The sequence below is a fragment of the Saccopteryx bilineata genome, chromosome 2 (assembly GCF_036850765.1).
Source record: "Saccopteryx bilineata isolate mSacBil1 chromosome 2, mSacBil1_pri_phased_curated, whole genome shotgun sequence".
NCBI lineage: Eukaryota > Metazoa > Chordata > Mammalia > Chiroptera > Emballonuridae > Saccopteryx > Saccopteryx bilineata.
In genome coordinates, this window is record NC_089491.1 from 263,560,853 (window position 1) to 263,585,124 (window position 24,272).

At 45.7% G+C, this 24,272-nt stretch overlaps 3 protein-coding genes across 3 annotated transcripts; 2 read left to right on the plus strand and 1 right to left on the minus strand.

Moving 5' to 3' along the window:
- The first annotated feature begins 358 nt into the window (after window positions 1–358).
- On the plus strand, window positions 359–8,157 carry SRSF9 (serine and arginine rich splicing factor 9). Its single transcript, XM_066260423.1, has 4 exons — window positions 359–686; window positions 3,074–3,234; window positions 4,975–5,147; window positions 7,668–8,157. Exons 1-4 carry the CDS (start codon window positions 499–501, stop codon window positions 7,809–7,811), a joined length of 666 nt encoding a protein of 221 aa, XP_066116520.1. The 5' UTR covers window positions 359–498; the 3' UTR covers window positions 7,812–8,157.
- Window positions 8,158–11,866: 3,709 nt separating this feature from the next.
- GATC (glutamyl-tRNA amidotransferase subunit C) lies at window positions 11,867–22,496 on the minus strand. Its single transcript, XM_066260424.1, has 4 exons — window positions 22,376–22,496; window positions 22,097–22,269; window positions 16,096–16,199; window positions 11,867–12,491 (listed from the first exon to the last, which is right to left on the minus strand). Exons 1-4 carry the CDS (start codon window positions 22,454–22,456, stop codon window positions 12,439–12,441), a joined length of 411 nt encoding a protein of 136 aa, XP_066116521.1. The 5' UTR covers window positions 22,457–22,496; the 3' UTR covers window positions 11,867–12,438.
- A 21-nt stretch (window positions 22,497–22,517) lies between these two features.
- On the plus strand, window positions 22,518–24,272 carry TRIAP1 (TP53 regulated inhibitor of apoptosis 1). The gene is made up of 2 exons (XM_066260427.1): window positions 22,518–22,697; window positions 23,322–24,272. Exons 1-2 carry the CDS (start codon window positions 22,518–22,520, stop codon window positions 23,403–23,405), a joined length of 264 nt encoding a protein of 87 aa, XP_066116524.1. The 3' UTR covers window positions 23,406–24,272.

The following is a 24,272-nucleotide window of genomic DNA, read 5'->3' on the forward strand; positions in this document are numbered from 1 at the left end:
CCCGGCTTCCTCCCTCCGACGCCCTACAAGCAGAATGACAGCCCTCCGGGCACACTCTGGGCGCAGCCCGCGTCACTTCAGTGAGTGCTCACTAGTGCCTGTGAGGTAGGCGGCGCGACAGAGGCATAAAACTGAGGCCCAGGGAGGCTGAGCGACTTGTCCACCTCCACGCAACTGGTGAGTGAATTGCTTTCGAGAACTGAACCCAATTAGCTGGATTCTATGGCCTCCCTTTTGGCGCCCAGGGGCCCGCCCTCACCTACAAGGGGTGGGGGCGGGGGCGCTGGCTTGCGCGCACGCGCAATTCTCTCAGCCGCGTCCCCTTTAAGAGGATTCCTTTAGCTTCCTCCGACCTCTTCGCTTCCGCTCCCCGTTCCCACAATGCTGTGCGGCTGAGCGCCTCCGAGCCCGCGGGGACGCTGCGGGGGCACCCCGACTGAGGCGGCGGCTGCTGCGGCGACGTGGGCTGCGGCGGGCCCGCGGCGTCGGGCGGTGCGGATGTCGGGCTGGGCGGACGATCGCGGCGGCGAGGGCGACGGGCGCATCTACGTTGGGAACCTTCCTACCGACGTGCGCGAGAAGGACCTGGAGGACCTGTTCTACAAGTACGGCCGTATCCGCGAGATCGAGCTCAAGAACCGGCACGGCCTCGTGCCCTTTGCCTTCGTGCGTTTCGAGGATCCCCGGTGAGGCCCCGCTCCTCCCGGCCCCCTCCGACCGTAGGCCCCGGGCCCCCGCCCTCCCCCGCCTCCTTCTCTCCGCCCCCCCCCCCCCCGGTCTTCCCCTCCCCCTCTCAGCGCAGACCCCTCGCGGCGCCCCCGGGTGGAGGCTGTGGCCTCCTCTCACAAGAGAAGGCTCCGGGCCGCCCTTGGCGCCGTCGTCACTTCCTCTATTATTATTATTATTATTATTATTTTTTTTTTTTTTTACTTAACACAAAAGCTGGGCTTTCGGAGGGCCCAAGCCCGCCGAAACCTGCCTCAGGGTTGGTACCGATGACCTTTCTCTCCCTCGCGGCCGGAAGGCACCCTGAAGAGGAACTTGGCCCTCGAACCGGCCCGGAGAGGACTCGGGGAAGAAAGAGCAGGAGTGGCCCGTCGCCCTCCCTGCCCGCAGCCCCACCCGGCCTCGCCGTTAAGGGGGGTACGGACTGCGGGGCTGTAGATGCCTTTGGAGGTCGTAACGGGGTCTCTGAGACCGGACAGATTTCCGTCCGCGCGCGCCGCCCTGCGCGGCCGGGGCTTCGTCCCTCCAAAAGTATCCGGGATCCGAAGACACTGACACCCGCGGAGGGTGTGTGTGAACCCCCGCCCCCTAACGAGTGAGGTACCGCTAGCTGCTAAGGGACCCAAGGACTTGGAAGCTCTCGATCCCCACACCAGCTTAAAGGGGTCTTTGTGATTTTGCAAACATTGCTGGGCCGCTGGCCGTGAAAAGACTTAGGAACTTTCAAAACTGACGTTGCTGGTTACTCAACCCGGGATGAATAGGAACCCCGTTCTGTTTCCCAGCATTGTCATTGTCTCAGGGGACTCTTTACGGTCTGTACCCTGCAGGCTTCTCTAAGGAATGACCGTGGGTGTCTTCCCTGACCCTGAACCGGGAGGGTAGTAGTGTGGGGCACGGAGAGCTTTTGAGGATGGGGAGGGAGGTAGCACCCTGAGGCTTTGATTGCCAATTTGCCTCAAAAGTGGAACTAGGCATTCAGGTCCGGTGTAGTTTTTGAGCAGTTCCTCTGTGTCCTTGTACCATGTAGGCATTATTTAACCTTTTTAACCTATGTAGTAGGTAATGTTAATCACGTTTTACAGATGAGGAAATTAAGGTTTTAGAGAGTTGCTAAAAGAGAATGCTAGTAAGGGGTCAAGGTAGAATTTCAACCCCCTGTTCTGCCCTTTCAGAATACATTCTTATTGTATAATATGCTCCATGGTCATCTCTTCCCTCGTTTTTTTGCTAATAGAAAAGCTATCATTTGGTATTACTAGATGCCAAATTTCAGGCAAAGCACTGCACACACAGTATCTTATTTTATCCTAACAGTAACTTTTTATTGATTTTAGAAAGAAAAAACCATGGATTTGTTCCACTTATTTATGCATTCCTTGGTTGATTCTTTCTTGCCATGTGCCCTGAGGAATCAAATCCACAACCTTGGCCTATGGGGACAGTGCTCTAACCAATTATACCACCCAGCCGGGCCTAACAGTATTCTTGTGAGAAAGACATTAGTTATATTTAGAGATGTGAAAACTTGACCATTTACCCAGACACCTCTGCTAGTAAAGAGCAGAAGAATTTTGAACTTAATTCAATTTGCATTCAAAGTTTGCTTTATACCTTAGCAGTCCTGCCTCTCTCCTACTGCATGATAAATATAGCCAGGGTTGCACTGCATATGGTCCTTGCTTTTAATCCTGTGGCAAAAATTTTGACAAGTGATTTTGTGCCTGTGACAACTGAATGAAGCCTTCCTTAGTTTATCTTCAGCTCTGCTTGTCCACCCAAGCTCTGAGGCCATTCTTTCTGCCATCCAATACTGGAGAATCAAATTGGCATTCCCAATTCTCCTAGAACCCTAGGAAAGACTAAAAGTAACTACCTTTTTTGGTGAAATTGTACCCAGATAGTGGTTTTGACAACTTTTCCAAACTACCAGGAAAACAAGCTTGAGACAATTTGCATTTGTCTTTTCAGCTTTCTTCTTAAATGGGCTTTTCTTTCTGTAGACTTGATGGTACTAGGCCTTGTTGAAAAAATATTAAAGGACTAATGGATGGTATGCATTTTGAGAAAGTGCCCACCAAGATTAGAGAAGCACTCTTTTATTTGCAAAATCAGTCATCTGTTATTTTTTTTTAATTAGTCCTGTAAGCAATCTGTTTTCCCATTCAATATTATTTCATCACCAGAAAACCCTGTGACAGCTGTAAAGTTTAGTTCCAATTTTATGAAAGGTCTTCCAACCAAAACAGTATTGCATCAAAATCCTTTTTTATTTCCCCCTCACTCTAGGTTTTCCTTTGATACTTGTTATTCATGCCCCTCACTAATGCCAAACTTTTCTTTGCAGAGATGCTGAGGATGCAATTTATGGAAGGAATGGTTATGATTATGGCCAGTGTCGGCTTCGTGTGGAGTTCCCCAGAACTTACGGAAGTCGGGGTGGGTGGCCCCGTGGTGGGAGGAATGGGCCTCCTACAAGAAGATCTGATTTCCGAGTTCTTGTTTCAGGTATGTTCCTTTCAAACCAAATGAGATGATGCATGTGAAATACTTAGCATAGTCTGGCCTCCAAGAAATGTTAACTGTTATTCTTCAGTGCATGGCATTCAGGGGCTTCCTTTTCCATAGTCTGTGCACACTGACAATCTGAAGCCTTGCCCTGTTTTGTCAGTGAGACAGGTATCTTGCAAATGAATTGCACCAGTAGTGCACCTTGTTAGAACATAAACTAGTTCTTATAAAGGAGTTTTCTAGTGTTGCAAGGAGAGATGATGGCAAAACCCCTGGAGTTGGAATTCTAAAGATGTTTTCTTTTGGAATGTACCATATTGGACTTAATAGAAAAGATATCCCAGGAGCCAGATTTAAACAACTTAACCCAGCCTTGGATCCCTAAAAAAGCCAGTTTTTGTGATTTTGGACTTAAGTAAAAAAAAAGAACAACTTGCCTGACCTGTGGTGGCGCAGTGGATAAAGCGTCGACCTGGAAATGCTGAGGTTGCCGGTTCGAAACCCTGGGCTTGCCTGGTCAAGGCACATATGGGAGTTGATGCTTCCAGCTCCTCCCCCACTTCTCTCTCTCTGTCTCTCCTCTCTCTCTCTCTGTCTCTCCTCTCTCTCTCTCTCTGTCTCTCCCTCCCTCTCCTCTCTAAAATGAATAAATAAATAAATTAATTAAAAAAAAAAAGAACAACTTGATGTCTTAGGGATTGTATTATAAAGTGTAGATCGAAATGTCTAGTGTTGACAAGTGATGAAATGATAAACTCTGAGGTTTATGCATCTTTCAAAATAATAACATACTGGTCAAGACCTGGGGGCTTTTGCACATTTCAGGAGTGTTTTTAGGGCTTTGGTGGAGTGAAATGTCTTGAGTCTGGCACCTTTTTAGATGTGAATATCACAATCACACCTGACTCACATTGGTGCTTAAGAGTGATATGGTCAGTATCTGCCTATCTTGTGCCCCTTTGTAATTTTTTAACCCCAGGACTCTATTCCCTCCTTCAGGATGTCATACATATCTTTTTTTCTCTCCATGCTGCTCTGAAATCCTGCTTAGAAAACTATTAGGAAATGGCTGCAGTCCTGAGCTGTGAGCGGTAAACACAGCCTTTGAGAGCAGGAGCACATTTCCCTTTCATGACATCAGGTAGGGTTGTATGACTCCCGACTAGTTTTAGCGTCTGAGTCTTACCTTTTCCCTCACTGTATTGGAGAATATTGATCTTTTAAGAGGTACTTTGTCTAGTTTGTCAGTTAATCACACCTACAAAGAAACAAACTTTACATTTTTGTTGTGTTATCTTCTGCTAGGCTTTGGTTATTTCATTGGATGGTTTCAAATTCCCATGTCCTGGGAACCCAGTTAGGCAAGAAATCATTGGTACTGATAAATTTCACATGGAAAAAAAACTCAAAAGTCTTGGGAGTTTGGTATTAATTATGAAGAACAAAGAGAGAGGCTATGAATACTTAAGAGATTCTAAATCTATAATGAGGTGGACTTATGTTGGAAAGGCTTGTTCTGGAAGATTAGGTAGGACTAGCTTCTTAAGGTGGTTTACCACACATACTTTAGTGTTCTTCTCTGGTTTTGTGTCCCTTATCAAGAGTTGTGATTTGGGGACCCTCAGGATTAAAAAATAGTGATTAATGGAGAAGGGACTCTAGGTATTGCTGGATCCTAACAGGGTATTTTACACGGCTGAAGGATGTGGCTTCTTCTCTTATGTTCTCCATGACTAGGACTTCCTCCTTCAGGAAGCTGGCAGGACCTGAAGGATCACATGCGAGAAGCTGGGGATGTCTGTTATGCAGATGTGCAGAAGGATGGAATGGGGATGGTTGAGTATCTCAGAAAAGAAGACATGGAATATGCCCTGCGTAAACTGGATGACACCAAATTCCGCTCTCATGAGGTGGGTCCCCACCTTCTGTTGAGGAGCTTGTACCCAGTCCATTCCACCTGAAGCTGACCTAGCAGAAGTAGCAACAGGCCATGCGTTTGCCATTTGATGACCTCACAATACCATTAAAGATCTATCTTAAGTGGACAAAGCCAAGGAATTCATCATGCCTAAGCCCTGCAGGGTCATAACAGAGAAGTCTGCAGTCATAGTATTTTTAACCTGGAGACAATACTGGTGCAGTCTGTCATAATGTGGTGAGCTATTGTGATAACATCCCTTTCATGACTGGCTTATCTGCAATGTCTCTCGAACCTAAATATTATGGCTGTCCCTCCTCTGGGTCTAGTCTGGGCTCTGCAAGCCAATTTCTTCATCTCAGCTCTTCTAGGTACTGCTACTACGGCTGAGCTGTCACTTCACTTTTCTTTCCCAAAGGGTAGCACAGGATTCTTTTTGAAACCTGAGCTACCTTGTTATTTCCTTGTGGTTGAACACCTCACCCTCAGGGCTTAGTTTTCAATGTCCTTCTTGGATGTCCTTCCTTTCAAGAAGGCAGCTGCTGCTTTGGACCTATCAGTCTGATTTGGGTAGTGACTATCCCTTTGATGCCAGCCATTGAGACCAGATACTAGACTACCAATTGGACATTGTTTTCTTTTTTGTTTGTATTTTTCTGATTATTCTGTCCTGACTTGTTTTGGGGTTAAGGGAAGTCTGGGGATATGATATCTAGGCCCAGTTCTTTTTCTAAGAATTCATATATTTCCCTAATTTTATGAGTTGGAGACTGTGTGGCTTAAAAATCCTTTTGCTAAAACTAATCCCTAGGACTTGAATTTGGAGAAACAAAACAACACCTGGTCAAATTTACTGCAAAGCAGAGCCTCAGGGTAAATCCAATTACCGACTTCATCTAGGAAAAAAGCATCTGGCTTCTTTCATTTTAGCATCTTTAGATCTTCTGAGAATGCTGGCTGATGGCAAAGGGCCTGGAGAAAGGCTGGCCTAAACATGACTCCTGCTTCTTAGCTGAGCTACTCTCAACCCTGGTTCCTCCATAAGCAAAATAGTCACAATAATAGCTCTGTCTTGTAAGACTTGCTAGGAAATAAATTATGAAAATAACTAGAGCAACTAGCCCAGGTCCTGACACCTGGGAGATAGTGAGTACAGCTTACCTCCTTTCATAGGTGCCATCAAAGGATGCATAGGAGGCAGGGGATTGAACTATACAGGGCTGAGACAGAAGCAAGCTTACAGTTGTGACTGTGTGAAACAGAGTTAATTCTTGCATTTTTATTTAATTATTTTATTTTCCATACAAACAACTGTAAACCTACGTTTGCCTCACTCTGTATATGACTTCTAAGATCCTTTACAGTTCTCAGACTCTAGGGATTAGTCGTGGTAATTTAGATATCTTAACAGTGCCTGACCTGTGGTGGCGCAGTGGATAAAGCATTGACCTGGAACACTGAAGTCGCCAGTTTGAAACCCTGGGCTTGCCTGGTCAAGGCACATATGGGAGATGATGCTTCTTGCTCCTCCCTCCTTCTCTCTCTCTCTCCCCCCTCTCTAAAAACCGAAAAATAAAATCTTAAAAAAAAAATAGATATGTTAACAGTAGTAGCTAGTATTCGAGCATTTACCACATATCAAGTTGCCATTTATTATTTGTGTCACCTTGGGCAGATGATAGCATTTTTTTTTTTTTTTTTTCATTTTTCTGAAGCTGGAAACGGGAGGCAGACAGACTCCTGCATGCGCCTGACCGGGATCCACCCGGCATGCCCACCAGGGGGCGTTGCTTTGCCCCTCTGGGGCGGCGCTCTGTTGCGTCCAGAGCCATTCTAGCGCCTGAGGCAGAGGCCACAGAGCCATCCCCAGCGCCCAGGCCATCTTTGCTCCAGTGGAGCCTCGCTGCGGGAGGGGGAGAGAGAGACAGAGAGGAAGGAGAGGGGGAGGGGTGAAGACGCCTCTCCTGTGTGCCCTGGCTGGGAATTGAACCCGGGACTTCTGCACGCCAGGCTGACGCTCTACTGCTGAGCCAACCGGCCAGGGCCAATGATAGCATTCTTGAAATGGGCTAGTAAGAGTACGTACCTCATAGAATTGTGAGGGCTTGATGAAATAACATTGTACCAGGCAATTAGTTAGTGCTTAGTACTTGTTATTGTGTGTTTTGTTTTTGCAAGAGAGACAGAGGGATAGGGACAGACACAGGAAGGGAGAGAGATGAGAAGCATCAACTCTTTGTTGCAGCAATTTAGTTGTTCATTGATTGATTTCTCATATGTGCCTTGACAGGGTGGGGTTTGGGGCTGCAGCATAACAAGTGACCCCATGCTCAAGCCGGCGACCTTGGACCTTGGGGTTTCAAACCTGGGTCCTCTGCATCTCAGGCCGAGGCTCTATCCACTGTGCCACTGCCTGGTCAGGCTTAACTATTGTTAAGCAGCTATACTAAGTGTTGGTATATTTTGTTCGTCTGTGTCTCATTATTCCCTTTACTTTTTGTTTGAATTTCAGGGAGAAACTTCCTACATCCGAGTTTATCCAGAGAGAAGCACCAGCTATGGCTACTCACGGTCTCGGTCTGGGTCAAGAGGCCGTGATTCTCCATACCAAAGCAGGGGTTCCCCACACTACTTCTCTCCTTTCAGGCCCTACTGAAACAGGTGACGGGAATTTTTTCTTTATTTTTTAGGCGAACTGAGCTGCTTTGTGCTCAGAATTTACATTCCAGATTGATTTAGTGTCTTAGGAAATTTTTTTAATTTTTTTTTAAAGAAATAAAACTACATAATTTCTACCAGGGCCATATTAGCAGTGAAACATTTTCAGCTGCAGAAATTGTGGTTTTGGTTCAGAAACAAGTTGTATATTTTTCACCCTTGATTATGGGAGAAAAAAAAAAATCAGTGCTGTGTCTTTGTGGGTTGCTCTGCTATGGAGATAAGCAGTTACTGTGACTGAGTGGGCCCAGTCTGTTTAGAAATATATTTTAAACGTTTAGTAATTGATGTGTGTGGTTGTCCTTGATTAAGTTCATAGATTATACCAAACAGGCATGCTAATTTAAAAAACAACACCGAGTTGTTGTTCCACTTGGTAAGGTGCAGGAGTGAATAACTTTATTTGGGGGATAAAGGTAGTTGCTCTGATGGTGGTTGGAGAACTTCCATTCCAAGGGCAGGTTCAGGGTTCTCTTAAAGTTCAAGACCAAGTTTGTAAATTAAGCTGCTTTAAAAAACAAACAAACAAAAAACCCACTGCAAATAGGGGAAGGGAATGGGCAGCAGCATGAAGATCATTGGGAAACTCTTAGCCAAAAACAAAGTTGACGGTTTTGTTACCAAAAAAAAATCTCTTAAGTTCTTGTTCTATCACTTTAAAAAATGTTTGTGCCTGACTAGGCGGTGACGCAGTTGATAAAGCGTTGGAGTGGGATGCGGAAGACCCAGGTTTGAGACCCTGAGGTTGCCAGCTTGAGCGCGGGCTCATCTGGTTTGAACAAAGCTCACCAGCTTGGACCCAAGGTCGCTGGCTTAAGCAAGGGGTTACTCGGTCTGCTGAAGGCCCACGGTCAAGGCACATATGAGAAAGCAATCAGTGAACAACTAAGGTGTCGCAACGAAAAACTGATGATTGATGCTTCTCATCTCTCTCCGTTCCTGTCTATCCCTATCTATCCTGACTCTGTCTCTGTAAAATAATAATAATAATAATTCTTTTTTTTTAGAATGAGAAACATCAATTTATTGTTCCATTTATTTATGCATTCATTGGTTGATCCTTGTCTGTGCCTTGACCAGGGAACGAACCTGCAACCTTGGCTTGTCAGGACTAAGCTACTTGGCCAGGGCCTTTGTTCAATCACTTATTTCTAAATGTGTCTCATTTCTCCTTGCTATCTAAGCTTTTAAAAATTTTTCAATTTTCAATTACAATTTAATTTCAATACTATTTTGTATTGGTTTGGGTGTATAGCATAGTGGTTAGAAAATCACACACTTACAAAGTGATTTCCCCGGTATTTCCAGTATGTACCTGGCACCATACATCACAATATTATTGACTATATTCCCTATGCTGTGCTTTATGTCCCTGTGATTATTTTGCAACAATCCCTTCACCTGTTTCACCCAGTCCCCCAATGCTCCTCCCCTCTGGCCACCACCAGTCCACACTCTGTGTCTATGGGCTATGTGAGCTTTAAAAAAAAAAAAACCCTGAAAAACAAGACCCTCCACTATGTTAGATTTTGCTCATAAGTACAACTTAATGAGTTTGGGGTTAAGTATACACCCATGAAACCACCACCAAGGCCATAAACATATCCATCCCATATAAGGGAAGAATATTTCACATAAGATCTATTCTCTCAGCCTGACCTGTGGTGGCGCAGTGGATAAAGCGTCGACCTGGAAATGCTGAGGTCGCCGGTTCGAAACCCTGGGCTTGCCTGGTCAAGGCACATATGGGAGTTGATGCTTCCAGCTCCTCCCCCTTCTCTCTCTCTGTCTCTCCTCTCTCTCTCTCTCTCTCTCTCTGTCTTTCCCTCTCCTCTCTAAAATGAATAAAAAAAAAAAAAGTTAAAAGATCTATTCTCTCAGCAAATTTTTATTTATTTTTTTAAATTCATTTTTAGAGATAGAGAGAGGGAGAGAAAGAGACAAAGAGAGAGAAGAGTGAGACAGAGAAGGAGGGAGGAGCTGGAAGCATCAACTCCCATATGTGCCTTTACCAGGCAAGCCCAGGGTTTTGAACTGGCAACCTCAGCATTTCCAGGTCGACGCTTTATCCACTGCGCCACTACAGGTCAGGCTCAGCAAAATTTTAATATACAGTAAGTATTGTTAGCTATCCCAAGACTTTTTTTTTTTTTTTTTTTTTTTTGGTGATAGAGAAAGGAACAGATAGGGACAGGCAGGCAGGAAGAGATGAGAAGCACCAATTCTTCATTGAGGCACCTTAATTCTTCATTGATTGCTTTCTCATATGTGCCTTGATGGGGAGGAGGGCTTCAGCAGAACAAGTGACCTCTTGCTCAAGCCAGTGACCTTTGGGCTCAAGCCAACGACCTTGGGGTTTGAACCTAGGTCCTCTGTGTCCCAGTCTGACGCTCTGTCCACTGCGCCACCGCCTGGTCAGGCCCAAGACTTTTTTTTTATAAGTTCTTTTTAGAAAGAGAAACTGTAGGTGTGGCTAATAGCCTTTTTGCATATAATCATTTTGTGGGAAGGTAGATGGTTCTAGATCAGGTGTTTGTTCCGAGGCTGTAGTCTACTTTGAACACTTCAAACCTTAGCAGAAAGTTAGCCCTCAGTTCAGAACAAAGTGGGTACCCAAGAACAAATTCAAGTGTTTGATGAAGATAAAAGTTTGCTCAGGTCAACAGAAACAGCAACTAAAAAAAGACAACTCAGGTTGTCACATAGTGATCATATGCAATGTCTAATAGTTCTATAAATAGAAAAATTCCACTTAAGTGCAATTTGGTAAGTCTTTTTGGGAGGAGATAAAAGGAGATAACGTCTTCCAAATTGAAAATTTTTTTTTTTTAATTGACAATACCTTTACTTCCACTAGCATCAGGAACTCATTGCCTTATTTTGGCTAGTTCATTCCGAATTCTGTCTTTTTTTTTTTTTTTTTTTTTCCATTTTTCCGAAGCTGGAAACGAGGAGGCAATCAGACAGACTCCTGCATGCGCCTGACCGGGATCCTCCCGGCATGCCCACCAGGGGGCGATGCTCTGCCCATCTGGGGCATAGCTCTGTTGCATCCAGAGCCACTCCAGCTCCTGAGGCAGAGGCCACAGAGCCATCCCCAGTGCCCGGGCCATCCCTGCTCCAATGGAGCCTCGTCTGCGGGAGGGGAAGAGAGAGACAGAGAGGAAGGAGAGGGGGAGGGGTGGAGAAGCAGATGGGTGCTTCTCCTGTGTGCCCTGGCTGGGAATCAAACCCGGGACTTCTGCACGCCAGGCCGACGCTCTATCACTGAGCCAACCGGCCAGGGCCTTTTTTTTTTTTTTTTTTTTTTTAATTTTTCTGAAGTTGGAATCCGGGAGGCAGTCAGACAGACTCCCGCATGCACCCGACCGGGATCCATGCGGCATAACCACCAGGGGGTGATGCTCTGCCCATCTGGGGCGTTGCTCTGTCGCAACCAGAGCCATTCTAGCGCCTGAGGCAGAGGCCATGGAGCCATCCTCAGCACCCGGGCCATCTTTTGCTCCAATGGAGCCTCAGCTGTGTGAGGGGAAGAGAGAGACAGAGAGGAAGGAGAGGGGGAAGGGTGGAGAAGCAGATGGGTGCTTCTCCTGTGTGCCCTGGCCGGGAATTGAACCCGGGACTCCTGCATGCCAGGCCGACACTCTACCACTGAGCCAACTGGCCAGAGCCCCAATTCTGTCTTTATTTACTTATTTATTTATTTTTAATTTTTTTTTTTTTTTTGTATTTTTCTGAAGCTGGAAATGGGGAGAGACAGTCAGACAGACTCCCGCATGCGCCTGACCGGGATCCACCCGGCACGCCCACCAGGGGCGACGCTCTGCCCACCAGGGGGCGATGCTCTGCCCCTCTGGGGCATCGCTCTGCCGCGACCAGAGCCACTCTAGCGCCTGGGGCAAAGGCCAAGGAGCCATCCCCAGCCTGGGCCATCTTTGCTCCAATGGAGCCTTGGCTGCGGGAGGGGAAGAGAGAGACAGAGAGGAGGGGGAGGTGGAGAAGCAAATGGGCGCTTCTCCTATGTGCCCTGGCCAGTAATCGAACCCGGGTCCCCCGCACACCAGGCCGACGCTCTACCGCTGAGCCAACTGACCAGGGCCCCAATTCTGTCTTTAGAAGAGTTAGTTACCGCCTGACCAGGCGGTAGCGCAGTGGATAGAGCATCGGACTGGGATGCAGAGGACCCAGGTTGCCAGCTTGAGTGCGGACTCATCTGGTTTGAGCAAAAATCCCACCAGCTTGAACCCAAGGTTGCTGGCCCCAGCAAGGGGTTACTCAGTCTGCTGAAGGCCCACGGTCAAGGCACATATGAGAAAGCAATCAATGAGCAACTAAGGTGTTGCAATGCGCAATGAAAAACTAATGATGGATGCTTCTCATCTCTCTCTGTTCCTGTCTGTCTCTGTCTATCCCTCTCTCTGACTCACTCTCTCTATAAAAAATAAAAAAAATAAAAAAAGATTTTTTTTTTTAGGTAACTGAAGGAATTAGAGCTTTAGTGTTCATAATAACAAAATGCTTTCACATGTTTCCAAGTTTTCATAGGGCACCCCTTCCCAGAATAGCTACTCAGCTCTATGAGGAGGCTCTTCATCCAGCGTTGGCAAAGAGATATTACCTGTTTGAAAACAGTAACAAAAAAGAATGTTATTGCTGAGCCAGCTTTCCAAGTGGCTCTACTGAGCTGACTTCTCACTTGGTTTGTCATAGAAACAAGTGTAGCTAATATCCTGTTTTTTCTTTTTTTACAGATTTTACTTATTTAGCGAGAGGAGAGAGAGAAGGTGGTGAGCAGGAAGCATCAACTCCTAGTAGTTGCTTCTTATGTGCCTTGACCAGGCAAGCCCAGGGTTTTGAACCAGCGACCTCAGCATTCTAGGTCGATGCTTTATCCACTGCGCCACCACAGGTCAGGCAGTACTATCCTGTTTTTCTACCTGAATAGCTGAAAGAATCAGTTATAAGTGAAACCTCATTAATGCACTTTTTTTTTTTTCGCGTTGTCCAACTTTATTGCTCACAAGGTACAGGAAGCCGAGGGGAATGCACTTTTAAATAAGGAGCAGAGATAGGTAAATTAGCCATTTATATGCATATAGGAGTGGAAGGAGACTGACTGTGAACTCACTTTGTCCCAAGAAGCAAAGTCTGACATAAGGTTCTATTTAGAGATAGCATGTGCTCAATAGATATGTCTGCTGAAACAGGGACAACCAGCAGGCCTTAAGATAGAGGATGAAATCTTATTTCTCTCCACAGTTAACTGAGGTGGTTTAGTGAATCAGAGGCATGGTTAAGTTTTTTACCTTTCCTTCACATCCTTGGTTCAACCAGAGCTTTCCTTTAATTGGTTGGTCCTGACCAAAGAGGTAACCCCTCAGTGGGCAGGGTGATGTTTGTCTCTGGAGGCTGCTCAGAATTTTCTCCTCTAAGGGGATCTCCTGATTCTGAAGTTGGCACTTGGAAATCTGTCTACCCAAGTGCTTATGCTAGTCCTATCCCCAAATATCTAATGTACAGAAGCTATGAGGACCCATTATCTGCAGAATAGATGAAAACAATTCAACCCACCCAAGGTTCTGAATTTTATTATTGAAGGCCCAGTTATTTATTTTTAAGATTTTATTCATTTTAGAGAGAAAGAGGGAGACAGGTGGGGGGAGGAGCAGGAAGCATCAACTCCCATATATGCCTTGACCAGGCAAGTCCGGGGTTTTGGATCAGCAACCCCAACATTCCAGGTCGACACTTTTATCCACTACACCACCACAGGTCAGGCCAGCCCAGTTATTTTAATTTTTTTTTAAAGTTACTTATTTGAAAGAAATACCAAATTATTCCATTTATTTATGCATTCATTAGTTGATTCTTGTGTGTGCCCTGGCTGGGGATTGAATCCACAATTTTGGCATATTGGGAATATGTTCTACCAATTGAGCTACCTAGCCAGGGCTGGCACAGAGTTATTTTAAAGTTTCCATTTAAAATAGTTGCAGGGAGGTTTAAAGATGCTGATCTTTATACCTGGGGTTGCAAACTGATGGTTCATAGGATGCATCTGGGTTGCAGGTATGTTTTATGTGCATGGTCTTTTATTAAATTTTGAATTAGTTGCTAGTACTTAAAATTTGGGAAGTATCACACAAATGCCAGATGTCTAGGTTCCTTGGTTAAATGGGTTCACTTTCCTGCGTGGCACTGAATGAGAAGCAGTGAAAGCAGGGAATGCGCCCTTTCAGGCAGGGCTTGAGCTTCAGGTTTGCTGCTGTCCACACTCCCCGCCCCAGTTCTGTTTTGCTTATTCTGGACTGGCCCCTATAGGTGAACATAACACTTAGACTCCACTATCATTTTAATGTACCGCCTATATGCACTTTTATGCCTAAAAAAAATTTTTTTTTAATTCGGTGAGAGGAGAGCCTGACCTGTGGTGGCGCAGTGGATAGAGCGTCGACCTGGAAATGCTGGGTCGCCGGTTCAAAACCCTGGGCTTGCCTGGTCAAGGCACATATGGGAGCTGATGCTTTCAGCTCCTCCCCCCTGTCTCTCTCTCCTCTCTCTCTCCCCCTCCCTCTCTTCTCTCTAAAATGAATAAATAAAATAAATAAATAATTCGGTGAGAGGAGAGGCGGCAAAGAGACAGATTCCTGCATTTGCCCAGACCAGGATCTACCGGGCAAGCCCACTTAGGGGGTGATGCTCTGCCCATCTGGGGCATTGCTCCATTGCTCAGCAACTGAGCCATTTTAGCACCTGAGGCAGAGGCCATGGAGCTGTTCTCAGTGCGCAGGGCCAAAGCTCTCCAATTGAGCCCTGGCTGCAGGAGGGGAAGAGAGAAAGAGGGAGAGAGGGATGGAAAAGCAGATGGGAGCTTCTTATGTGGGCCCTAAACAGGAATAGAACCCGGGACTTCCACATTCCAGGCTGACGCTGTACCACTGAGCCAACTGGCCAGGGCCACTTTATTTATTTATTTTAATTTTTATTTATTTATGTTTTACAGAGACAGAGAGTGAGAGAGAGGGATAGATAGGGACAGACAGGAACGGAGAGAGATGAGAAGCATCAATCATTAGTTTTTCATTGCGCGTTGCAACACCTTAGTTATTCATTGATTGCCTTCTCAAACGTGCCTTGACTGCGGGCCTTCAGCAGACCAAGTAACCCCTTGCTGGAGCCAGCAACCTTGGGTCCAAGCTGGTGAGCTTTTGCTCAAACCAGATGAGCCCGCGCTCAAGCTGGCGACCTCGGGGTCTCAAACCTGGGTCCTCTGTATCCCAGTCCGATGCTCTATCCACTGCGCCACCGCCTGGTCAGGCTGGCCAGGGCCACTTTATACTTTTTTAAGTTGTTAATCTTTTTTACTTACTTTCAGTTTTATTGAGATATAACTGACATATAACTTTGTATAAATTTAAGGTGTACAACATAATTATTTGATATATGTACATATTGCCAGTTACCACAATAACTGGAATTATATTTATCGGACCTGGATGAATATTATTAATATTCATCTCATAGTTTTTTCTTTGTGAGAACTTTAAAGATCTACTCAGCAACTTTTTTTTTTTTTAATTTTTTATTTATTCATTTTAGAAAGGAGAGGGAGGGAGAGAGAGAGAGAGAGAGAGAGAAGAGAGAGAGAGAGAGAAGGGGGGAGGAGCAGGAAGCATCAACTCCCATATGTGCCTTGACCAGGCAAGCCCAGGGTTTTGAACTGGAGACCTCAGCATTTCCAGGTCGACGCTTTACCCACTGCGCCACCACAGGTCAGGCTCAGCAACTTTCAAATATAAAATACAATATATTTTTAAATTAATTATTTATTTTAGAGAGGAGAGAGAAAGAGAGAGAGAGTGAGAGAGTGAGAGAGAGAAGGGGGAGGAGCAGGAAGCATCAGCTCCCATATGTGCCTTGACCAGATAAGTGCAGGGTTTTGAACCGGCAACCTCCGCATTCCAGGTCGAGGCTTTATCCACTGCGCCACCACAGGTCAGGCAAAATACAGTATTGTTAACTGTAGTTATCATTACATCCCCAGGACTTATTTATCTTATAAGTTGGAATTTTGTACCTTTTAACCACTTTCACCTAATTCTCAGTTTATATTCCTTGGAGTGCTTTCACATACCAAATTTGGGCCTCGCAGTTCCTAATATGTTCTTAGTTTATAGTTTACTGTGGGACAATCTTGTTAAACCACTTTGGGAAACACATACCTGGGGGGGCCACAAAATACTCCTCCACAACCCGACCGGAATTTTGTAGTAGCTCTTCAGCACAGTTGCCTTCTACCACATTGTCGGATCTCAAGTATAGACATCTATAAAACCAGAAGCTTAAGGTTACCTTGTGGGAGAACATGGCTTCAAGGGCATAGATAGAGAGGGTCAAGAATGGGAGAATAAGGCACAGCATATTCTTAAGGTTCTGGTCACTGCTCAAAAGTGGAGGAGCTGTGGTCAACATTAAATCAAATGACAGTCTACAGTTTATAGATTCTCCCAACAACCCTGTGCGGTAAGTGGTTATTAATCTTTGGGATTGAGATGTTTATATATTTTTGGATAATTACCATGGGTAAGTTGCTTTTGGTGGATATAGGTAATTAAAGACAATTAAAATACAATGTGTTAAATCTAACAGGTAAGCACAGCTTGCCAAGGGAGTAGAAAAGGACACTGACCCAGACTGGGTAGAGGAACAAGAACTCAGAACAGGTGATGTCAATGCTAAAGGATGGGCAAAAAATAGCTGGATTGGAAGGATGGCAAATCGTCTTCCTAGCAGGTAACCTGCTCAAGAGTGGTTATAAGCGACTTAGAATACTAGCTCCTCAGTGATAGGACTGGGGTCTGCGCCCACTTCGGATGCTCCTAAGTGCTTTTGTCACTGTAGCCACCCTTGTGGAGATAAAAGTGCTCCTTGTAAGATGTACCACATAGTTTCAGAATCTCCCACTGTTCACTGGGCCTATGGCTCCACTCGAGTATCCAGATGGCAAACTAGTGAAACCAAACAGGAGCTAAAAATATCTTATGAGGATTCACTACTGTTTCAGGGTTTAAGAGTGCATGACAGGAGGTCTGTACCTGCTTCCAGATACTCTGGCTGAAGAATAATCAGTCTGCTCGATCACTGACGGGAGCAGCCAATCTTTCTGCTTTGAGCCAGGCATAGACCTAGGGCTAAACCCAGTGGGACAAAGGGGCAAGGATGTGACATGAACATCTGGGCAGAGGCTGCCTAGAGGGCTAAGGTGTATGATTCTTTTAGAAAAGGAACAGTTCTTTGTGTGTGTGTGACCCAGCCTAAACCTAGACAGAGTAAACACTTATTCATAGTATGAAGAGTCCATTCCAGGATCTGGTACTGTCTTAATTGTGTGGTCCTGAACAGGTGTGATCTTCCCAGACCTTAAGTGTCTTGCCAAAAAAGTGAAGGTTGCACTATTTTTTTCTTGCTAATCATACAAGGATTATGTGTTTATTTAAGAAAACTTTGAGAACAAAAATAAAAACTATCATAAAGGTGACCATTGGACTTTCTGGAATTTATATTTCTGTTGGGCACTAGAACAAAATGGATAATATCTTGGGTTCTGAATCACAGCTAATTCACACCCCAGTGATAAGCGTTTTTTCCACCACAGCCACCTTAACATACATAGCATGTGTGCAAATTACTTATCATCTCTGTGTATCAGTATCCTTATTTGTATGTAGAATGCTTCATATATGTAGTTGATGGGAAGATTAAATAAAAGGACATTAAAAAAAGATCTGATAATGCTGGGATGTATTCTCAGGTCAGTAAGAGATGGATGCTAAATAGCACCTGCTCCTTTTGGTAGGCGTTAGTAGACCCCTGGTACACTATTCATTCATTCAGAGTATAACTGCACTTAACCTGCTGTAATCACGCTTAACCTACCTAGTCCCTACAGACTGGAGGGGTGCTAATTGTTCCTGGGTGCTTGGAGATTCTGATTCAAGATTCTCGACTACCGCCAGCAGGTTAAATGGTACTGCTTCCCAACAGCTGATCTAATAGCAACTGGTTTATTCACTCATTTCGTAATCAGATTTCCTGTTTGTGACATTTTCAATAAAACAAAATTTACCCCATTTATTCTTTTTTTTTTTTTTTTTTTTTCCATTTTTCTGAAGCTGGAAACAGGGAGAGACAGTCAGACAGACTCCCGCATGCGCCCGACCGGGATTCACCCGGCACGCCCACCAGGGGCGAGGCTCTGCCCACCAGGGGGCGATGCTCTGCCCATCCTGGGCGTCGCCATGTTGCTACCAGAGCCACTCTAGCGCCTGGGGCAGAGGCCACAGAGCCATCCCCAGCGCCCGGGCCATCTTTGCTCCAATGGAGCCTTGGCTGCAGGAGGGGAAGAGAGAGACAGAGAGGAAGGTGCGGCGGAGGGGTGGAGAAGCAAATGTGCGCTTCTCCTGTGTGCCCTGGCCGGGAATCGAACCCGGGTCCTCCGCACGCTAGGCCGACGCTCAACCGCTGAGCCAACCGGCCAGGGCTACCCCATTTAAATATCACACATTTCCACCTAATTACTGTTTATAATGAAGTTATTTTTAGAATAAACCCACACCTCCCTTTTTTCTTCATCATAAGCTACAGAACCCAGAGTCTGAGTGGTACACCAAGCAGACCTTTTTCTTTACAAGTTGCTTAATTTTTCTTGACTTTGGAATCATGCATAAAACACTAACCAGGAACTGATGAGCTCTTTAGGAGCCTGTGAACTACTGATTGACTAAATGTCTACCTCACATTGTTTTTCTCAGTCTGAGTTCTATAAGAGAATTTAGCCCAGATACTGGAGGACACCCATTTTGATAATCGACTTTGGTGTATCTTGGCTAATATTAGTCATGAACTATTCTTGGGAGAATTGAAAAGAGTCACTTGGGTCTTTGTATTTTAGTTCAGATGAAAAACTCTGGGTGAGAAAGGCTTCAACTGTAAACTAAAAATCCCTGCCCTCTAAAGCCCACAGACCTGTATTTAAACCAGTAACTGGGAAGTGCAAATAAAAAGCTTTTAATTTAATGGAAAACAGTATAGCAGCAGGAAGGAAGGAGAAGTGGCTCTGCTGGCCCTTGGACAGGCAATAGGACAGTTCTGCGGTTTTAGTTTCTAAAGAAAACTAGTTTACTATCAGACCGCCTTTCATCATCTACAAGTTGTTTCCTTTCCTCCTAATTTATTTCTACTTTGGTGCAGACTGGAATGAAAGCTAATCATTTTGACTATGAGTGTTTAGTTCAAATAAGGCTCTAATGGACATCCCAAGCATTGAAGTATTTGACTGCAATTAGATGTCACCTGAGTTAGTCTGGATTTGCGATTAAAGAGAAGTTTCAAGGGGTTGATTTTATTTATTTTTATTTTTAATTTTTTTACAGGGACAGAGAGAGAGTCAAAGAAGAGGGACAGATAGGGACAGACAGGAACAGAGAGATGAGAAGCATCAATCATCAGTTTTTCGTTGCGACACCTTAGTTCATTGATTGCTTTCTCATATGTACCTTGACTGCGGGCCTTCACAGACCGAGTAACCCCTTGTTCGAGCCAGTGACCTTGGGTCCAGCTGATGAGCATTTTCCTCAAGCCAGATGAGACCATACTCAAACTGGCAACCTCGGGGTCTCGAACCTGGGTCCTCGGCATCCCAGTCCGACGCTCTATCCACTGCGCCACCGCCTGGTCAGGCTTATTTTCTTTTTTTTTTTAGATTTTACTCATTTTTAGAGAGAGAGGAGAGGAGGAAGAGCAAGAAGCATCAACTCCCGTATGTGCCTTGACCAAGCAAGCAACAGGGTTTTGAACCAGCAATGTCAGCATTCCAGTTCAACGCTTTATCTACTGTGCCACCGCGGGTCAGGCACTAGGGGTTGATTTTAGATGGCATATCTAAAGCAGTAAGGCTCTGAGTTCCAAACCGTGAAATCTCTTATTCCCAGTGAAACTTAGGGACATGTTATATAACCTTTCTGAGTCTGTTTATCTCTAAAAGAGATACTAGTGCCCTGGCCGGTTGGCTCAGCGGTAGAGCGTCGGCCTAGCGTGCGGAGGACCCGGGTTCGATTCCCGGCCAGGGCACACAGGAGAAGCGCCCATTTGCTTCTCCACCCCTCCGCCGCGCTTTCCTCTCTGTCTCTCTCTTCCCCTCCCACAGCCGAGGCTCCATTGGAGCAAAGATGGCCCGGGCGCTGGGGATGGCTCTGTGGCCTCTGCCCCAGGCGCTAGAGTGGCTCTGGTCGCAACATGGCGACACCCAGGATGGGCAGAGCATCGCCCCCTGGTGGGTGTGCCGGGTGGATCCCGGTCGGGCGCATGCGGGAGTCTGTCTGACTGTCTCTCCCCGTTTCCAGCTTCAGAAAAATGAAAAAAAAAATAATAAATAAATAAATAAATAAAAGAGATACTAGTATTTCCCTTCCAGGGTTTTATGTAACAACTGAGTTAATGCATATAACCATTAGTGCCTAACACATAAGCATGTTAATGCTTTTTAGTTCAAACCAAATGATAGGTTACTAACATGCCTAAAGATTTCTGTTAGCCCTGGTGGGTTGGCTCAGCGGAAGAGTGTTGGCCCAGCATGTGGAAGTCCCAGGTTCGATTCCTGGCCAGGGCACACAGGAGAAGTGCCCATCTGCTTCTCCACCTTCCCCCCTCTTCTTTCCCTCCCACAGCCAAGGCTCCACTGGAGCAAAGTTGGCCCTGTCACCGAGGACAGCTCCATGGCTTCCACCTCAGGTGCTAGAATGGCTCCCTCCTCAAAGGAGCAATACCTCACATGGGCAGTGCATCGCCCCTTGGTAGGTATGCTAGGTGAATCCCAGTCCTACACATGCAGGAGTCTGACTGCCTCCCTGCTTCTAGCTTGGGGGTGGGGTGGGGATTTCTATTAGCCATTCGGGGCTTTTACAGCAACAGTGGCTATCGCCTAACACCCTGGGTTCCATTTCAAATGTCTGGCAACATGCCTGACCAGTGGTGGCACACTAGATAGAGCATTAACCTGAGATGCTAAGGTCCCAGGTTGCCAGCTCCAGTGTGGGATCATCAACATGATCCCATGGTTGCTGGCTTGAGCCCAAGGTCGCTGACTTGAGCGAGGGTCACTAGCTCAGCTGGACCCCCCCCCCCCCCCAACCAGGGCACTTATGAGAAATAATGAACAACTAAAAAGTACTGCAACTCAGTTGATGTTTCTCATCTCTCACTTCCTGTCTCATGCATGCACATAAAAAAAATGTCAGGCAGCTGTTCAAAACATTAAAGTCCTACAAATGTCATATCTCTAAAATGGAATCATTAACCCAAACTGGTCTCCAAATTTATGGCAAGATTGCTAATCACTGAATATCAAGTCACCATTCCAGCTACCAGATCCAAATCCCTCTTCATCTTTTTCAAAAACTATTCTTTGAATAATTGTTGCATTTCTTTAGTTACCCTCTAGATGACTTGGGGAAATTCTAAATTTGTGCTTCTATTCCCTACTTTCCCAAAGATTGTAATAAAGAATAGTCAACATTTACTGAGGGCTTAGTACTGGATGCTGAGAACATGATGAGCAATAACAAACATGAGAGGAAGGGGAAAGGCAGAGAATCCAGTACACCTCGGATAGATGTATAAAATACGTTAGATTGCAGCACTATTGAATACCACGAGAGAACCACAAGTCCTGAGGAAAGTAGCAGTTGAAATCTGAAGAAAGATTACGCAGGCAAAAAAGGAGTGGACGTGTGATAAACTGAAGGTAAGGGCAAGGGCCTTTAAGAAGCAAAAAGAATGGAAAGCTAGAGGAATTTAAAGTTAGCTTCATTTTGGAGAGGTGGGCAGGGCTTTGGTTAAGTAATGCCCTGCCTGCTTTGGTGAAGCTTTTGTCTATGCAGCCACCTGCCTAGAGCGTCGTCCCCAAGCTAGCGGTTCGAGCCAGGGTCAGGGCACACACAGGAACATATCTGTGTGTGCCTCTTTCCCTTTCTCTCAAATAATAAACCAGTCAGTAAAGCCACTTGAAGGGTTTGGGTAAGAATTATTTCTGTTTTGAAACGCTGTGTAAATCTGAGCAAATTAGACCTGAGCATCAAAATATGAAAGGATTTGGAACTAATCGTCACCTTAAATGGATGCGAAGGCGCCACAGGCAAGGCTTTGGGGCTGCAGTAGCGAGCTTACCTGTCCTCCAGTACTGACTCCATAGGCTCCACCCCTTCCGTGTCCACAGCGCGAAGCCGGTCGGCAAAGGCGATGGCTTTCTCCAGCCGTGCCACGGCCTCTTGGCTGCCGAAGTCCACAAGCGCTAGACGTTCCAGGTGCTCGATCACGTCGGCGGTGATTCTCTCACTTCCCTGGGGAGGACGCGTGAGGGAGGGTATGGGGTCATGCATACAGCCTGCTCCGCCTCCCGGCCCGCTTGCACAACCCGCGTAGACACCCCCGCCTCCTGGTATTTACTGAAGGAACTGCCTTGGAAGTGAAACCCTGGCGCCCGGCAACCGGGGCCCGAAGGATCCGCCACACAGCTCGAGCCCACATTTCTCCTCTTCTCGGCCTCCGTACGGCGCCCAGACGCAGAGCCGAGCGACGTGTCTAAGTGATGACGTCAAAGTGCGCCGCCAGTGTCGCCGCCATGAACAGCGTAGGGGAGGGATGCACTGACATGAAACGCGAGTATGACCAGTGTTTTAATCGCTGGTTTGCCGAGAAGTTCCTCAAGGGGGACAGCTCCGGGGACCCATGCACCGACCTCTTCAAGCGCTACCAGCAGTGTGTTCAGGTGAGCTGCAGCCCTCGCTTCTACGCCTAGGCCCCGCGTTCTTTGCGGTGTCCCCGGCCTCCCGTCTCGTATCCTGCGGGGGTTGGGACCGGGAGGGTGGAGAAAACGAGGCCAGTGGCAGTTCTTCTTCTGTTACCGAGGCCACTGGCAGTTCTTTCTCCTCCTCTCACCGCCAAGGCCGCCTGGTATCTCTCCAGATGACAAAGTAAAATATTTTTGTAGTGCTTTACTTTTTACGGAGCACGGTAATATTCTTTGGTTCACTTGGTGTTCACTTTAAAATTTGCAAAGTGGGAGCTCTTTGTATTTGAAAAACGGAACAGTCACGCCCAGAAATAGGAAGTGATTAGGCCAAGTTAACTAGAATCAAGTTGCCTTTATTTTTGTGGTGGTGCACTCTTCGTTCCACTGTTACTGTTCAGGGGCGAGGCTGGGTGTTAGCCTTTCTCTGATCTGTTAGACATTAATGAGGGTTTTATTTTTATTATCCTCTCATTGGTCTGGTTTCTCTCCCCTCTTCCTCCCTCCAGTTGCTGTCTATTCCATTTGCAGACAGGAAAAGTGAGACTTGCTCAGAACTAATAAGCTTCATATTGATCTTTATAATGTGTTTTCTTCCATCAGAAAGCAATAAAGGAAAAGGAGATTCCCATTGAAGGATTGGAGTTCATGGGCCATGGCAGAGAAAAGCCTGAAAGCTCTTCTTGACCTGACAGTCACGTTGAAAATGGATTCCTTAAATCAGGAAAATTGAGCACTGGGGATTTTCTCAATTAGGGTTGTGAACATAGCCATCAATTCAATGAATTTAGGGTTTTTTTCCCCTCCTTCTAGATGTTTTCCTCTCACTTGGAAAAGATGATGAACCATCATCACTTTTTACTTTGGGATGATTTCTCACTTGCTTTGGCATCTTGCAGGAACTTACTGTGTTAAAACGGAATGATTTTTTGGGATTATGATTGCAATACTTCATCTGATATCGGCTTTAAATATATCTTGTATGTAAATACTGATAAACTTGTCAGGATGATCACGGTTGCCTGACCTCTCAAGTTATGCTTCAAAGGACATTTGGTATACTGTACTGGGGTCATTGTCCATGGAAGCAATTGGTTAGGACCTCTTTTTCTCTCAGGGAACTAATACTCTGAAAAGGGATCCCAGCACAACGGTTTCAGTCAATGCTTAGGAGCAGTTTTATGTTTATGTAGTAACAAATGTTAAGATTGTTGGTGGACTATGTTAGCCAAGAGGAAGCTTTTAACAGTTCCCTGTTTTAACAAGAGGTGTCAGATCTCAGATTAAGCTTCAAGAATGCTAGAACACCATTTCGGAGCTCATAATGTACTTCAGTCATTAAGATCCTTGGAGTATGCTATGGAAGAAGACCCTAAATTGGAAAGATTAGGTGTTGCCAGCTTTCAGCCTAAGTCAATGAATTATGTCAACCTGTATTATCATGAAAGTGCCAAAATGCTGTATCTGGTAAAACGGTTAGAAAGAAGTTTGCTTTCTTGCCTTGTAATATCTGTAATCATGAAGACAATAAATTGTAACATTTAATTTCTATCA